The sequence below is a fragment of the Aquila chrysaetos genome, chromosome 17, assembly GCF_900496995.4.
Source record: "Aquila chrysaetos chrysaetos chromosome 17, bAquChr1.4, whole genome shotgun sequence".
Lineage (NCBI taxonomy): Eukaryota > Metazoa > Chordata > Aves > Accipitriformes > Accipitridae > Aquila > Aquila chrysaetos.
In genome coordinates, this window is record NC_044020.1 from 7,038,585 (window position 1) to 7,057,479 (window position 18,895).

At 35.4% G+C, this 18,895-nt stretch overlaps 1 protein-coding gene across 1 annotated transcript in view; it reads right to left on the reverse strand.

The window, feature by feature from the left end:
• LOC115352799 (PARP1 binding protein) overlaps positions 1-18,895 on the reverse strand; it is a 54,331-nt gene that overhangs the window by 3,960 nt on the left and 31,476 nt on the right. Inside the window, exons 7-9 of the mRNA XM_030041437.2 lie at positions 17,958-18,141; positions 12,401-12,579; positions 7,923-8,004 (exon numbers count right to left, since the gene is read on the reverse strand). Of these exons, the coding sequence (XP_029897297.1) occupies positions 7,923-8,004; positions 12,401-12,579; positions 17,958-18,141 (445 nt within the window). The remainder of the gene's footprint in view (positions 1-7,922; positions 8,005-12,400; positions 12,580-17,957; positions 18,142-18,895) is intronic.

Sequence of the window (18,895 nt, forward strand, 5' to 3'; positions counted from 1 at the left end):
GCTATGTTTCTTAAACACTCCATCTTAATCCTTTAAAATTCCCTCAATTCTAATTATTGTTCAGCAAATGACACACATCAAAAATTACGCAACAATAACTTGCACAGAATTCTATCACATATTCATATTGTGAGAGGCAAATAAGCTACAATTTGTGCTGAGTTGATGAAGCTATAATAAACACAGCACAAAGAACACCAGACTTGAGCAAGAAACCCCGATAGTTACCATTTTATAAACAACAATAAATCCAGTTATTCTTTGGGACATCAGGATTTCTCTTCACCACTCCCATCTGACACTTCACTGATTCAGTTTGCAGGGATTAGAATATGTGGAGTCAAAGGACAGAAGTCAAGCCCAAACACTGAAAAACTTGCAGCACAAACCCATCTGTCTGTTTCAACTTCACTGAAGCTTGAAATATGCCTCAAAACTCCACTCTGTATTGCATCACATACTATTTGGTCATTTGCAAACAGTATACAAAGCTCTACCAAATATGACTGTTTCAGCTGATGCTAGTACTAATCTAGAGGGTATATATAAATAAAGAGTGCAAGACTAAATTTGTTGAAGCAGTCAAACTTCCCAACTAGTCTAGGAATGTATATTTACTAGTAAAAACAACTGTATTACATTGAGTGAGGTAGCAATAAATAAATTTTAATAGCCTGCAGGCAGAACAAAAGAGCACAAGAAGTCTAGCACTGAATTAAAAAGTAGAGCTTCACTGGAATTTTTAAGAAAAAAGAAAAAAAGAGCAACTTAAAACTTGACTGAAGCACACATAATGAAGCCCATCAACAGTTTGAAATAGCTCTTAGAAATTAGAATTCTTTAACATTAAATTCACTGAAATCCACTGCTTTGAGGGCACCAGCCCAATGACCCACACCTCTGAGAGAGCAAAAGGATGTTGGGAGCTCAATTTCGTAATCAAATAGTTGCACACAAATGGTGTGCAATGAACTCAGACTTACTATCCCCTCTCCTCTTCACAAGCAAGTGGGATGTTGTTATTATCCCTGTACAAAGAAAGAAACTCTGCTGTATTTCAGAAAAAAGGGTTCGCGGTTATCGCTGTTCAGCTGGAAGAAAGTATGATAGAATTTAAGACAGAGTTTCAGAGCATTTAGGTAAATTAGTAGTCCTAATGAGTAGATAAAGCAGGACATTTTCCCACCTTGACTTCTATATCTAGAGAAGTTTTTCAGTTGTTCAAGATGCCAATATAAAACATTCACTTTTATATGAAATATTAATGGTGCATGCTCTATTTATTTCTAAAAGTTAGTTGATAATCTATTCCAGATCTCCTTCCAGCATCTGCATACAGACAGTACTGCCAATATTTAGTCACCAAGAATGTTGAGATTTGGGTTTTTATACACTGGAATGGCATAATAGAATTTGAAAACCTACATCAGTAACAACAAACACATGTTTTTATTTTCTAGCCAAACATTTAGAGTACTATTTGGAAGAGGAAAAGAGATAAAAAGAGAAAATGTCTCTTTTCCACCCTTACCCTTGTCCGTTTAGAAGAAAAATATTAAAGGTAAGTTGAAAGAGAAAGTTGAAAAAGGGAAGGGATTGCAAAGGGAGAGTAACAAAATAAATGGTAAGTATCATTGCCAAACCAAGGCATCATGTTATTCAAACATGAAAAATGTCTTGAATAGCTCAGGTAATAGCAAGTTTTTATTGTACTGAAACTATCAAATTTTTTTTAGCATGATGTTGTACCAGATTTTTGCTATCCTAAATTAACCGACTACTGTTTTGAGAACATTTAGCCTCAAATCACCTCATTATTGGGTTTCTAAAGTACTCAAAAGTCACAGCTACGGAGCCTAGCAAAGTAGTTTAGGGGTCTTGCAGAAACAAAAATGGTACTTTCTACACAAGTGTGGTTTATCAACTGACGCTAATATTAATGTCTTTCTTCAGATTTTATGCCGAACATAACCTTTTCCTCCCCTCCCCCTCTCTCCTCCAGATACTAATTTTTTGCATACTCCATACACATTGAAACTACTAGTCTGATTAGTGTTCTCCATAATTGTATTCCACTTAGAAATAAATATTTCTTGATACAATAGATGAGACCTGAGGAAGATTGTTTTCTCTATTACTATGAATTTTCTGCTCACAATTATAGTGGGCATACAGAAAACTCTTGATAACTTCCTGTTGATAGTTGTCCAAGTCACAGTTTATTTGTACTGGAATCACAAATAGGCAAAACAATTCTCTCAAGTAACAGCATTTAGACAACTAAGCAATGAAAAATAACAGCAGTGCATGAAGCTAGGTATTAAGTCATTTTACATAGGCATGAACAAGTCACATGAGAAAGGCAGACAGGGATTTTTTGCTTTGTGGAGCTTTTTCCTTGGAAGGATTTCTATACACAGTAAAATTACAATGAACTTCAAGCATGCCAAGATTTGTTAGAGTTCTTAAGCCACAAATTCTTTTTAAAACTAAAACTACAGTTATGTTCCCAGTTGGAGGGAAATAGTGCCTCATATAGGAAAGGTTGTCTCCAGTTACATTAAGGAAAAAAACATGCCAAACTACTGAAAGTCCTTGCAGCTGTTTCAGGGTAAATGTGTTAACAATGCAGCAGGATTTCTAAAACAATGTATCAAAAGGCCAAAACAGTCCTAAGTTTACAAAAAAGATCTGTTACTCTCTCATATATTGCATGCTTACAGCCTGATAGCTTTTGTTCCTTCCTTCTTAACTCCTAAAGTTCTCGGTTTCATCTAATCCCATTAGTTCATGAAGAGTATTTCACCTACAACTTGAAAGTCTAACTAATCTTTTCTGGTGCAGAAGATGAAAATCTTATTAAGCAACATTTTTTTTCTCTTAAGTTGCTCTTCAACCTAAACAAAGCAGGTGATTGTAACAGCTCTTCCATTCCCCTCTCTCACCAATAAGCAGGATTTACATAACCCCATTGAAATCAACAAAATAAGTAGTCAAACAATAGAGTATCTACCCATTTCAGATAAATGGAAGTATGATTCAAAGAAGCAGACGTAAGGTTGGATTTACCCTTTTTAGATAAAATACCTCTCTCCTGTCCAATTAAACTTTCTACATATTTTTATAAAGCAGAAAGGAGCGATAAGGACAACTGACAACGAGAGACAATTCAGTAGATGGTCTATAGACCTTTCTGAATGAAAGACTCCTTCCACAAAATACCATTCACCAGAAGACACTTCAATTAAACAATAGATAACAAACTTGAAACTCTGAATTGTCTCTCAAAGGAAGATTGACTTTCTTATTATTACTCTTACCTGCTTTGCTGGAGGGAATGAAAAAATGCAACATGCTAGTTCCCCAGACTTCTTTCTCCTCAAGGGATAAGAGCAACAGCTTTGCCTCCTAACAAATGCGGTTATAGTTAGGTGATCTTTCTGCATCTCTTCCAGTATTTCATGAGGATTGAAAAACAAAAATATTTCTTTGTCTTTCACTGTTGCCAGGAATTTATTTTGGCACAATGGAAATACCCACAGATTTATTTTATTTTTAAACACCAATTCCAGTTCATAGCTACCTGTATATTTCATCCACTCTCCATATTTTTAGATACTAAATGCATATGCATGATGCTATGCCCTAGGTCTAAATATTATCAATCTGCACTCCTCCACATAATTCTGCAGAAGTTGAGAGATCAGTTCCTTTTAAGGAAAGAAAGGACATAATGATTTTTTTTTTTCCTCTCTCTTTCTTTCTTTTTTTTTTTTTTTTTTTTTTTTTTTTTTTTAATTTAAAGAAGTGTTTCTCCTTTCACTTGCTGGATTTTTCCTAAGTTTCTGTATTGAACACATATGTCTCGATGGGACTCAGCATACAACCAAACTAATCGTCACTACTGTGTTTTAATTCCCCTCTCAAATATCACGGAAAAGGGAGACTTTTATGGGACCAGTTCTAATGAGAGATCATGAATTTGTACTAACCATCTAACCACCTATCAGAGGCAGCATGGTAAAAAGGTCCTCAGGACAATTTTATGGAACTAATGCTTCCATCATACCTACTGCATAAGAAACTTCTCAGAAGAATCATTGACATTGAGAAGAAACACCATATTGCTATTGTCTTATTCAAAAAACAAATGTCTGGTATCTCTTCTGAGTCGATTGTTAAAATGAGTGCATCATGCATCAAAAAATTTACAACTGTGAATTTTACAAGCAACCTGTACACATTTCAGTGTGGTTGTATGAAATAATAACGAAGACTGATATTCAGTGTAAGAAGGTGATAAATATTACTACAGCACTTGAGATCTATGGTCACGGACAAGGAATTCATTGTGCTGTGTGCTACACAGTAAAGACTGAACAAAATTTATTTCTACCAAGAGACATTACAATCCAAGACAAGAAATATATGGATTCACAGAGAAAGAAAGTGAAATCAGTCATTGTAATGGGCATCCATCTCAACACAAAGCACTGCTAAGTTTTGGGGAGAGGTTGATTTAAACATACTGAAAAAGGTTTTAAAGGAGGATAATGAGTTCTGCAGATACCATACCTATAGGAAATCTCTTCAGCCATAAGAAATGGTATAAAACAGACAGCTGAAAGAGCTAGTCTGAAAATTAACAAATGAACAATGAAGACTGGTATTGCAGGCTGAATGTAAGCAAAGACATATCTCAAAGCAGCAAATCAGAAATAATCAATGGATTGGGATAGGTTAAAACAAGTAGCTTATGTACTACAACTTAAATAGATTGAGATGCAAACAGAAGAATGGCATCTAGTGTCTAATCACTTTGATAACAACTATTTGTACAGCAATCTTAGTGAAGAAAGATAAGCCAAAGCAGCAACTATCAAGTCCAAGAAAAATACATGGCAGCACATCAAAAAGCAAAATGAACATTTAATAACTTATAGTTAAGTGGACATATGGATAGAGAAGAATATATTCCAGAGGTGTTATGGAGTGAAAAAGTAACAGGTAGGATACAGTCCTCAATGTTAAATATACCAGGAAAGATAGACATACCACCTCAAGATCAGCAGCTGGATATTCACAGGATGGTATAGAAGTAAGAAAAGATGTCAGTTTTGACAGAAGGGACACGTAGGTCAGACATAGATCTGTGAACTGTTCATAAAGATGATAGCTGAACTTCTGTTTGTAGATGTATTCATCTACAAAGAAAGTACAGAAAGAGAAGAGAAAGACAGGGCCCTATAAAGTCTTCATAGAAAAAGTAAGAAAAGGAAGGAGTAGAAACATGCAAAGGAAAATCTGTAGAAATTGTTAGAAAGGTAGAAAGAAAACTAGAAAAAGACAAAATGAAAGATGAATGTTTCAAGAAAGAAAGCAGGATTTTACGTGAGAGGAAGGACATCAAAAGTGAATGGCAGAGAACTATTGGGTTTTTAGTTAGAAAAGTCATTAGTTGTTTGGCAACAGCAATTTTAGTTGACTGGAAGGAAAAGCAAGACTAAAGTGAACATAGGAATACCAGAAGAATAATTTCAGACTTCACAGGAATATAGTGTAGTTTAGATGGCAATGTTTGGCTGATACACAGAAGGCAATTGCAAACATAATGTGAAACACTCAAACGTCTTATCCTGAGTAAGAGGAATCTCTGCTGATGCATAATTGAGGAACATTTATACTCTGAACTGCATGATTTTTATTTTCATTTTTTTAAATGGAAAAACATCTTGAGATATTTGGCCTCAGTTCCATGCTGTACTTTGTCTCTCTGGTACAATAGGATACACTGGAAAAAAGCCATGAAGAAGACTGATTGTGATTACTAGAGGCAGTCTAGCAGCCTCAATGTTGCTCTAAGATATGAGTTGTGTAGCCCCAAGCAGCCATTCAGTTTAACATTTTAATCGCGTTACCATCCATATTGCTAAAGTAAAGGAAGAGTCCACCATCACAGCTTTAATCTACAACAGATAACACTATAAGAAAGCTTTACAGTCTTCTAAGATGCCAAAGAAAGTTTAGAAGTGCGAACCACAGACTTTAGACCTGTTGCTTATTCTCTTTAAATTTTGGTTTTCATAAGACAAAAGGTCATTTATATTTCAATATAGTCATCCTCAATTCGTTCGAGAAGTTGACTGAAAGACCTCAAAAATCATTGCCTGAAAACATTAGATGTTTCATTCTATTTTGCTACAGGTACATTCTATTTCATCAATCATGGTGAAGCAAGACTAGGACATGAGTCCTACAGAAAAAAGTCAGATTCTTGTATTGTATTAACAAGGATCATAGAAGTCACAGAACCCTTATTAGAGTCAGGCCCTACAAAAGCAGCACAGGAGAGTGTCATGATGAACCTTTGCATGCAATTCCTGCTTCTGAAGTAGAACTTATTCAATTATTCAGAGACCTCTGAAAGAACTACTATTTGCATAGAAATTATGGTAGCTAATCTAGTATTTTTGATTAGCAAAAAAGTATTTCCAAAAATGTTAAAATAGTTTCATAATATGAATCAGTCTCAAGATTCATATTTTTGATACTTTCTGTCAAAAACCTTGTAAGTTTCCATTAAAGGTCTCAAATGTGACAGGTAATTACTTTTAGATAATAATTTTTGTACTCTGATACTGAACACAGCTGTTCATGAATCCAATTACAAAACCTCTATTTAGATAAGAAAACCATCTATTTCAATGTATTATGCAGACAGCATACCACATTTTTGCTATTTGATGAGTAAAGCTGCAATTTAAATATACTGTTTATTGTAAAATTAATATAATGAAGATCCTTTATCAGTTTCAATCTTTTGTAATTTGCCTACGAGTTTTAAGCTAAATTTCACATAATTAGTGCATGTATCCAAAATGACCATCATCCACCCCACCCTCATTCCAAAAAAAGCACTCAGAATGAAGTTGGAGTATATTTAAAACACATGCTTGAAATACTGACAGTGCTTTTCATTACTTCCTTTTAATTATTTTCTACTTCTCAAACATGTAATATGTTAAAATTCCCCTCATATCCAGTGGCAGAAAGGTATTTTTCATTGTGCTGTTCTAGAACTAATTCTGGCTTAACACACCCCTGTTTTCTTCCTTATATACTAATTACATTTGCGTTTTCACCTGTTGTCAGGGCTAAGTTTGTAAAAACATTAAGTCACTACTTTTATTTAGTTCTCTGTTGAAATGCTATGAAAGATAAAAGCTCTGCCTCTTTCCACAGTCCCAACATCCAAGTTGGTCTTTTTTCCTCAAAATTGTCAATGTAAAATGCAGTACACTGGAAGACTGCAGTTTTCAGAAACATTGAAATCGTTCTTTTGAATAATGCCACTCCCAATACAAACATACTCTTGTAATGTTCCATTTCATCTACAAAATAGCAAACACTAGCATCTTCATTTTATTGTTCACAAAGCAATGTTATGGAAAAGCCCTCAGAATGTTACAAATAAAAACAACGCTAAAAAAATGCAATGAAAAAGTCATTATTACACTTTTAGAATGCTGACGTTATCAGAACTGAAATCAGGTGCCTGTGTTCAGTTTTATCTCTGTTTTCACATAGCTTCTATAGTCCTGAAATACGTTGATGGTTAAATGAAGAGATATAGATTAAGTCAGTATGGCTCCATTAAGAGATCTTGATTAGGAAGTACTTTTAAGTTTAAAGCCTTTCTCTTCTGGAGTTTGAGATATTTCCACTCATATTACAACATATTACACTCATATTTCCACTCATATGTTCGAGTTAGGCCAATTACCAAAAATTAATCACAATTACATTTCTTTAGCTGTGGGATACATTTCAGCCAAGTATTTGAGAATTTTAACACTGTTGTTTTCATTTTAGCATTATTACTTCAGTGCATCTATAGTTGCATAGCAATTTCTACACAGTACCTTCATTTTTTTTTCATCCATAGATTTCTGAACACGTTGTCTAAGAGGTTTTGGAGAAGACCCACTGGATTGTGCTGGAGATCTATATTAAAAAGAGATAAGTATTTAGAACATGTAAAAGCAATTAGTTAAAAAAAATAGTTACCTTACCAAGTTCCTCAGAAAGAAGAAAGCAAGTATCTCCACTCTCCAAGCCTTAGTCTTCTCCCTTCCTAAGTAACTACATGTACTGTGACAACTTAAGACAGCATAATGAAACCAAACCTACAGTTCCAATTTCTCATATAATTTTGTAGCATACTTACAATATTGTAGTTCTGCAGCCACAGTATTATTATTTGTAATGCTGCTGATTAGTTACCAAGTCACCATTCTACTTACAGCCCCTTGAGTAGCATCCGGTTGACATCCAGAATAATTTTCCTCATATTTACAGATTTTTCAATAGAAGTACTCACACAAACAAAATGCTTCCACCCTCCTATATTCAGTATGTGAATAGTTACGTACATTAATGAAAAGTTATTGATGCATATAAGAGGGAATTTTTTGGTCTTGAAATAAGAAGAACTAATCTGTGCATCTGTAAATAATTACTTCTCTGTTTATGTTCATGGCAGGCCAGTGTGCATATGAGGACAGTTTTTTAAAAAATAACTCATTCTTTATTTTTATTTATTTAGCTCATTCTATTCAATTATTCCATAAATAAAATTTATTTTATTTAGCTCATTCTTTATTTTATTTATTTCTATTTGTCTGTTGTGCAAAATTTCTGCAGGACCTTGCAATGGTTTTGCTATTTAAATTGCCAAAACATGTGGCTTCAGCATGCTCCTGTCTACACTTGTTCTGGTTCATGAGTCCTCTTTGTAACCCGTAATGACAAAATTCTCAGCATCCCACTTTTCCAACAACAAATGATTCCTCAGGATAAGTGACTGATTAAATCATCACTGCTTCTCCAGTGCATGCATAGATTAGTTTCCTTTTCAGTGCCCACAGAAATGGGTTTTCAAGAGATTGTTTTGTACCCGAGATCAACATGGGTATTCCTTAAATAGAAGGAAATTTTAAAAAGCAAGAAAAGAAATGAGCAAGAAATAATGACTGGCTTTAACATTAATAGGCTAGGAAGATATTGGGAATGATATAAAAAACAGCAGCAAACAAAAAGTTGCCCCAAACCCTGAATACCTGTTGAACCTGCAAATCCAGAAAAACAGAACCTTTATTGCAAAAAGTTATGAAAATACTTAATCCATGATCATGCAAAATTCAACTCTAATAATAAACATAATAATAATAAACATAAGTCATATCATTTATTATATCAGAATCACCTTATTTTGATTTCAATATCATCACTACATTTTTATGTTTGCTTAAAAACTTAAAAATACTAGGGGAAAAAATAGCACACTTCTGCCTTGCATGCGGCTTCAAAATACAAAAATAGCAACAGAATTTTATTTGGACTTCTATAATGCATATCTAAAAAAGAATATTTTCCAGAAGATTGAAATGAGGTCCTAACAGAAAGAAAATATTTGACAGATATACTAAAGAACAGATTAAGTAAGAAAATCTTCAGCTTGCTTAAGATGTTCTAAAACACTGAGGATGTATTGTCAGGTTATGTTTTCAGTTCCCAAATATGCATGTATTTCACAAATTACAATGAAAATATTTTTAATTAAAGCAAGCCAACAAATAGTTAAATACAACAGCTGCTTCTCAGCAGTAGCTTTTTTGCAGGATTTCAGTGCAGAGAGATAAATCTACCCAATTGATCTAGAAGTTTATTAAAGAAGAGTAAAACAAATCAAGAAAAGAAAAATTCCTGAAATCCTGAAGTTTTGAAAAAGAGGTGCTCTCATTTAACCTCAGTCTTCACCTGAAAACTAACAGTGCTCTTTCAAACCGACCAGAACCCAGACAAAACTACTCACAAACTTTAAACATATTTTGGGATTCTTCAGTAATGAAATCTCTAGAAACAACAAAAAGCATTGTGGAAAACCTCAAAATGATAACTACCATGTGATCAAAACCCATAAAACAATAACTAGCATATGAGCTGACCAACAATCTGATACACAGAATCAGATTAGCAAAAAGAATCTGAAAACTGCAGTGACATTTACTGCCAAAGGTACTGCCATTTATCCCATAAACTGTTCCAGAATTACTATTAACAACAGACTGGCAAAAAGACAGCAAACACTCTAGATCAAATATTTGAGACACAAGCATTAACAAAGAAGTGCTGGACCACAGAGGTGCCCGTACATCGACGCAAATCACAGTGACACCTTAGCTACTATCCTGTGTAGTATTAAGGTGTTCAGCATTCATAAAGCAAGCAATTGGAGCCTTACAGTAAAGCTGCCAGAGAAATGCAGAACACAGATTTGATAAAAATTGAGAACAGGTGTTGTTTGTAAGTTTCATTTCAGTTTTCGCAGTTTTTTATTCCTAAAACAATTATTTAGGATCAAAAATTCAATACTTTGAATAAATTACTTCTAAAACAAATTTTTAAATAGAAGCACACAGATAATATTAAAAAAATTATAGACTGGAAAATGAAATCTAAAACAAATTGACCCCTAAGTAGTACTAAGGAAAACATAAGAATTGCCTAGATTACGATATAAATTCCCAGATAGCAGTACCTGCTTACACCTATACCAAGAAGATTTTAAGTCAAACAAATGTCTTATCCTTTGGGGGAAAATTCAAGAAAATAAATTCAGCTGAAAAATCAAATGAGGTAAGTGAAACCAAAGCACTCAGTGGGCACTCTTATTCAGAAATAAGTGGTTTAAAGCCCCTTTTTAATTAAAGAGTTACTTAAAAAAAAAAAAAAAAAAAAAAAAAAGAGAAGATTTCTAGCTCTGAATAATAGCAGTGTTTAATTCAGAAGAATTCAGGTGGGCCTTTATTCCATTCACATAGAGCATTAGCCTAAATGTGATTAAGTTCCTTTTCATTCTGATAAAAATACAACCACGCTGAGGTTTATTAATGAAACAATATAAACAGTAATGTGGATCAATTTTCCTGAATCTGAAGCAATGGAAAAATGAGAGACTGAAGTCACGGTTATTTTAGGCTTGTTACATAATGAAATAGAAATGTATAGCTACAGCCATCCTCAGATATTAGAGAGGTGAAAGAAATATTCCACAATATGTTGTTACAAGCTGCCTTTTAAATTAAAAATTATTACAGGTTTATTTAGAATTCTTATTAGTGAAACTAATTTTTTAACTTTTATTAGAATGTGCTTGTTCTTTTGGTTTCATAAAAGAGGTTGAACGATAAATCTAATAGAACCCTTAAATTCTTCAACTTTTAGGATCCTCCATCTTCCAGTTTAGGACCTATCACTGTTTTTCTCTTTCCTTGCTGTTATCCTCACAGCCTTGCACCTACACACTCTGATAGTGTTGTTATGGTGGGGCTCTCATGGGAAACGACTGCCACCAGCATAGGAAACACCCCCTTCTTCCCCACTTTTCCTACCCTTTTCATTCTAGCTGTTATGTTAGGGAACCCCCAAACATGCATGCACAGACCTTAATAAGCAACTGGCCATGCAGCCTCTGCCCTCATGAACAGATGTTCCAATCACCACTAAAGGCACCAAAAGCAGGGACAACCAATAAGTGGTTTGAGCAGGTCCTTATGAAGACAATATAGTTACACTGGGAAAAGCACTATTGGGGAACCAACCACTGTACTTCAGAGGATGCTTGTCTGGGAACCCTGGTGGTTTTACTCCCAGCTAGCCACCAGGGAGAGTTTTCTCTTTCCTCTCCTCTCCCTCGTCTTTTGATTTTATTCTTCCCCAAAAGCAACTTTCACCATTAGAGTCAATGTATGCCATCAGCTACAGACCCTACTAGTAAATCTTCATGCATGTAAATTTTTTCCAACATCGTTTGTGCAATACTATCCCAACTGGTGGATCATGATACGAAAAAACTACTTAAAACTGTCTCCACAAAATGATAACATAAGGAAGAAAACAGGATACAATCCAAAAATGTCTTGTGTCACAGCTAGACAAAGAAGGCATCTTCAAATTGAATAGGAATCTAATTAGCTACTGAACAGACAGTATTTGAACTTAGCAGTTCAAACTCAACTTAAGAGGTGAGTATTTGGAAGGTTTGTTGCAAAGGATATTCCTTCATGGGTTTTGTGCAGCCCAGAAACGTACGAGCTCAAAAAGTCCGTTATTGCAAAAGTATCTTGAAGATACAGAAAACGCAAATGAGGAGGTAGAATACTTTTGAGAACTTGAGACTGTTCTAAGCATGCTTTCCCTTTACAACTAACCTCACAACAGACTGTATTTTGGTCATTTGCTTTGTGTAAGTAGTATCAATGCTTTGTTAGCCACTCAGTACAAGATGTTTCAAAACAAAACAACCTAACACAAACACAAAAAACCTTCTAGTACTCACCTGAAGAGTGTCAAAACAGAGGTGATTCCAAACAGATTTAAGCTTTCATCATCATATAATAGTTCTGCTTTGTTCTGGGTAGGAGGGCTGACAGCTTCTTCATCCAGAAGAACTAGTAAGACCTTTACAGTATCTCTGCCACAATACACAGTGCCATGATTTATGGAATGCAATTTTGGCTGAAAGTAGATAAAATTAAAAGGAACATACAACAGGAAAGGTCAACAAGCCAGACCAATAGCTCACTTCCAAAAGCAACCCATATCAACACAAGGTGTGAGAATCCCCTCCTTCCCTTTTGCAGTAAGCATTTATGAGGAACCTGCCCATGGGAAAGTTTCTTCCTCATCCCAAGCAATTAGTAGGGTTTGGATCACTGCCATCTGGAGGTATACACTTATGAGCAAGCCACACAGATAAATATACAAATCTGTGATGAAACTGTGCAGCAGAAATTAACATATTATTTTCTCACAACAAATTTGAGTGCTATGGGGTACACAAACACATTCTGGTGAAGTCCAACTCCTCTGACTAACAATCTGTTAAAGCAGTTGGTTAAAAGTGAGATTTCCATCAAGATTTGACAACAGAGGTACTTGGCACAATCTCCTGTTGTTTGGAACAGGATGAATTCCTCACAATTTTCCACAAGAATAAAGAATTCCTTAAAGAAAATAATAATCCACATCTGGAAGTGCTCAATGCTACAGTCAGCAGTACAGATGTAGAACTCCATAGCCACTATGGGACTGCAAGAATTGCAAGTTTGCTATATTTTTCTTTAAAAGTACTACGAGTTCCACAGAGAAATTTAGTGCTTAATACACAGTAGTAGATTTTAAAAACTATAGGCTTTCTTATTTACCAATAGACAGAAACATTGAATAGCCTGACTTTGTTCAGAACGACAGGACAAGCAATGCACTACATTTATCTAATCAGTTAACTCCTTTTAAACACAGTCTTGAAAAGATCAAATTCTATTTCTCTCTCTATTTGATTACATCAATTAGTGTATGTAGCTTTCAAGAAACCATAGCAACACATGTCAGTCAGTTACTATAAGTTATAATCAATAGCTAGAAATAGCAATTACAGAAATGGTTGTTACTTGGCTTTATAGAATTGGCCTATTTCAGTACCATTTAATTTCCTCAAAAATTATTCTGAACCTCTTCAGTCATTACATCACCTCATCATAGATTTTTATAAAATGTCATGTGTGTCACGGTAAATTTGTCTTAATGAGAAAAGTACAAATTTGGCATCATCTTGACTGGTTATACACAAAGGAAAAAAAATAATCCTTAGAATATAACGTAACCTCCTAACTGCCAAAAGATGACCTTCAGAAATCTCATATACTACAACAACAGTGACTTGGTGAACTAACCTTAGACTAAAATCCTATTGTCGAAGGCACAATAAGAACTTTAGGCAAGACAACAATCCCTGCCATAAAAATCTCATTAGTAAGCTTAAAATCATGATTTGAATTGGTTTTTCAAGAAAACTGTTGATCAGTCTTTCAAGGGTAGTGACCATTAGCTGCTCCAGACTCTTCTGGTTGGTTCCAGAAACACCAGCCAGATTCCATTTACAGTAGTAATTTTCTCAGGAAGATATTAATCATAATTCCTATTAGTCACTCATGCAGGCTTCAACACAAAGTAGTGCTTCCTGCTGCATAAAGTAATAACTTTTCCTGGAGCTCTAGATTCTTATAAAACAGGTATTTGGAGGAAAACTGAGCAATGATGGAAGAAAACTGCCACTGCCAGGAGAAAAGCAAATATTTTTCTAACAAAGTAACTCCTTTCAGGTACATTTTATGAGGAAGTAGCCTTCCCAGGAGCTAGTGGAGGCATCATTTTCAGCTCTATAGTTAAGATCAGAATTTAAATTTGCACTCAGAGAAATGATTCAATCTCTTACATATGAAAAAACATAACATCCTATCAGAACCAGAGCTTATTCTGAATATAGAACAATTTTTCTGAAAAATTACAGCATGAGGGTTTGGGAGTTTCTTTATAAAGTAAAAAACAAAACACAAAAAAACCAAAACAAACAAAAAAAAAAAAACAAAAACAAACAAAAAAAACCAAAACAAAACAAAACCAAAAAAAAACCAAAACCAAGCTATATGTGAAACTCAGCACAGAGCATTAATCTTTGCTGTCCTGAGATCTTAATGGAATAATACAGATGCTCTAATTTTTTTTTATACAGCTCATGTTCATTTGGAAAACTTATGAGTTTTTTTTGTACTGTTTGTTTTGTTTTTTAATTAGTAATGGTAACCTACTGCTCTATATGCTTAGCAAAATGTTCTTCCACACCAAGCTCCACTAAAATAAGCAATTTTATATCAGTCCCTTTCCCACCCCTCAACTCTGTGAATCACATATTTAAGAATTATCATTAAAATATACATTCATCACACAATCTTCACTTACATCAACAAAAGAATTCCCCACACCAAAATCAAAATAGCATCTTCACAACACCAACAAAGGCAGACAATTTACACACACTCCACCCCTCCTCCCTTCACCACAATTACAAACCCCAAAATTCCCCACACTTATTCCGCTCTCTAGCGATGTTCAGTCCACATTTTGCCCCTTACCTCTCCCAATTACTGTCCTTAGCTCTAATTCGTCAGGCCCCACATCGGGTACCACAAAGGACTGTGGTGGGTTGACCTTGGCTAGCCACCAGGTGCCCACCAAGCTGCTCTATCACTTCCCTTCCTCAACAGGGCAGGGAGAGAAAATATGATGAAAAGCTCATGGGGTCAAGATGAGGACAGGGAGTTCACTTACCAATTACCATCATCAGACTTGACTTAAGGAAAGTAATGTAATTCATTCCCAACTAATCAGAATAGGACCCCTCCCTTCTTCCCAAACTCAACTTCACTCCCAACTCTTCTACCTCCTTCCACTGAGTGGCACAGGGGAATGGGGAATGAGGGTTGCAGTCGTTTCCTAACACTTCATCTCTGCTGCTCCTTCTTCCTCAACTTCTTCTGCTCCATGTGGGGTGCTTCGCATGGGATACAGTCATTCATGAACTTCTCCAGTGCAGCTGCTTCCCACAGGCTGTAGTTCTTCAACAACTGCTCCAGCATGGGTCCTTTCCACAGCGTGCAGTCCTTCAGGAACAGACTGCTCCAGCATGGGTCCCCCATGAGGTCACAGGTCATGCCAGAAAATCTTCTGTGTGGGCTCCTCTCCATGGGCTACAGTTTCTGCCAGGAACTTGCTCCCATGTGGGCTCTCCACAGCATCACAGCTTCCTTCAGGGCACATCCACCTACTCCAGCACGGGATTCTCCACAGGCATGGTGGATATCTGCTCCACTGTGGATCTCTGTGGGCTGCAGAGGGACAACCTGCCTCACCATGGTCTTCCCCACGGGCTGCAGGGGAATCTCTGCTCCGGTGCCTGGAGCATATCCTCCCCCTCCTTCTTCACAGAGCTTGCAGCCTGCAGGGTTGTTTCTCTCACGTATTCTCACTCCTCTCTCCCAACTGCTGTTGCACAGCATTTTTTACCGTTTCTTAAATGTTATCGCAGAGGCTCTATGACCATTGCTGATTGTCTTGGCTTTGGCCAGCAGTGGATCCATCTTGAAGCAAGCTGGAACTGGCCCTGTCCAACATGGGACCAGCTTCTGGACTTTTCACAGAAGCCACTCCTGCAGCCCTCCCCGCTACCAAAACCTTGCCACGTAAACCCAATGGAGCACTAGATTTGTCAAGCCAAGTGGCACATCAGTCACATCCAGACCACAGTCATCTCCGATGGCTCTCAGTTACATCCATACTGTGGTGACTATGGATGTACCATAGTGAGTATGGTGAAAAGGATTAGCTTAAAGCCCATCATCCTCTCCTACATACTCAAGTTTCCTCACTGAGAAGAACTATAGTAGAATCTGCCCATCCACAACTAGACGGGATGTTCCAGCAATCAATTAAACCCAAGAATTGGTAAAAACTTCAACATAGAACCACAGACTCACAGTAATATAATTAAGTTCATAAGCTGGCCTCAGGTTCCCATTTTGAGAAAAATATTAATCCCATTGAGAGCACTGTGAAGTTAAGTATTTAACCACGTTTCCTAATATCAGGATACAACCATTTTTGTTATCTACTGCCTCAACAAGGATACTGGTAAACATTTCTACAGAGTCATTAGACTATGAACTTGACCTATGGAGAACAATAAGAAACACAAACCATTTTGGAAAAGCAACTTTTTGGTTAATTCTCTGAAGAATGAAGTTTTACTAAAATAGTTTTACCTGGCTTATAATGATTTAAATATTTTTTTAAAAAAATTATTAGTAATACAAGTAGCTAAATAAAGACAGAACTGATAACGGTGATCAATTTTTCAGATGGGGAAGAGAAAGAAATAGAAGGATATGAAAGGGAAGCAGAGAAATACAGTGATGAAAGGTTCAAGGAAAATAGGAAAATGAGGATGAAATACATACTCCAACTGCTCAGTGGAAACACATTTAAACCAGTTTAAATAGCCACTAGGGTCTGGCTGGTTTAACCTCTCAGAAAAGAAAAAGCATATTTGAAGCCTGATTAAAATTTGTTTAAAATCTTATATTACCATAGGGTAATTCCAGTGATTTCACAAAACAAAGCATTCTAACAATGTACACACATTCAAAGTGTCTATAAGTTTTAAAGAGTTTCCTAGACAAAAACACATGACATTAGATATTTTATATATCAACAATGTAAAATAAAATAATTAAAGCTGGTTAATGTTTTCACCACTATAAGGATCATAATAAAACCTGAGTAGATTCAAAGTACAGAAACCACAAATAGAAAGCCTGTACTCTGCTCTCTGCACCTGACTTAAAGAACTTTAAATATCCTGATTCCTTCCATGAAAATAAAATAATTAATAGTTTCCTTAGTGTGTTGAAATACTGAAAGAACAAAACTTACATGTTGATTGTTTGGGGTTTTATGTTTATTCTCCTCCCACTCCCCATTTCACGATGTTTTGGACTTCTTTCATATTTAACCTTACTTTGAATGCCTTACCCTTTGAAACACTTGATGCTGAGCTAATTAAAACCTGTGTATTTTAATCAAAATTACTGATACATGTTCTTAAATCTTAATTCCACTTTCATTAGGGTTTTTTTGTTTGGAAATTTGTTATAGCTCTACTGCCTTGAAATTGGTGGCAAACCTGACAGTTATAAGTATCTACATCTATAACTGCATGAACAAATTAAGTTTTGAAGAGTATTTTATTTACAATTTTGAGGTGAGAAGTTTAGTTTAAGTAAATCAGTTTTTTAAAATCCACACTGTAATCCTGAAGCATAAGTCTTTCAACAACTTTTAAACCACAGTGTAGAGGAAACGACACTGCTCTGTACTGTTAGGAAAAGATAATACTCTATATAAAGTCCTTTAAAAAATAAAAAAGAAACAAAACAGGCAAAAGACATTTGCTTTCTTGTAAAGCTAAATAGTAAAAAGAAGAAAAGAAGTCCCATTACCCGTGCTGGACTGACTCCAGTAGTGCTGGCAGTCAAGACTTCATGTTGTGAATCGATAATATTTTTAATCTTCAAATCCAAATCTTGTACAACTTCCTCTACTGCCTGACAGAAAGGATCCCCATTGCTTCGGCCTTTTATCAAATGCATCTTCACTGTTGACAGAATTCGCCCCCCTGCGATTCTGAAAATAGGCACAGGGTCATCTCCACATTAATCTTGGCAGCACTTGTATACCTATTAGCGTTGAACATAGCCAGTCTTCACAGTTAATCAAAACTCTTCAGAGAACAGCTTTGATCTTTTAAATCAAACAGCAGTGTAGAAGTATTGTCAAACATAATAGTTTGCTAAAAAAAAAAAAAGATTATAAGGAAAGGTAATGAATTCAGCATTTAGTAATACTCTGAGCTGCAACACAAAACTAACTTCTCCATAAAAGTTCAAAGAGAAGTACTGTCTTTAAACCAATAGTTACTGTTTTGCTCATAAGCTGCTAAGTGTAAACAAAATGTTTCACTAGAACATGCATTCCAATTTAACAGGCTATTAGATTTTTTGAGTCTTTTGTGCTTCATGAAAGTGCTTCAAAATATCAATCTGCTTTCAATTTTATTTAAATAGATTCTAATTAGACTAGATGAACACCTCTGTTTGCCATAAAGGCATACACTATTAATCTCTTCTTTCATCAACTAGAAAAAATGCCTACAGAAAAGAACTTAGTAGCTTAATTATGAAATGTCCATGCAGTTTGACATTAAAGATATAAATAATTGAATCTGATTGATATAGGGGCTTTATTTCAACTCTTCTTATAGAAGGATAAGGCAGCATTTGTGAGTGCACCTAAACTATGTTTAGATTGTTAATTTTATTTTGTGGTCCTGTACCTTGAACCATCCACATTGCATGTATGATAGACTACTGTTGGGATC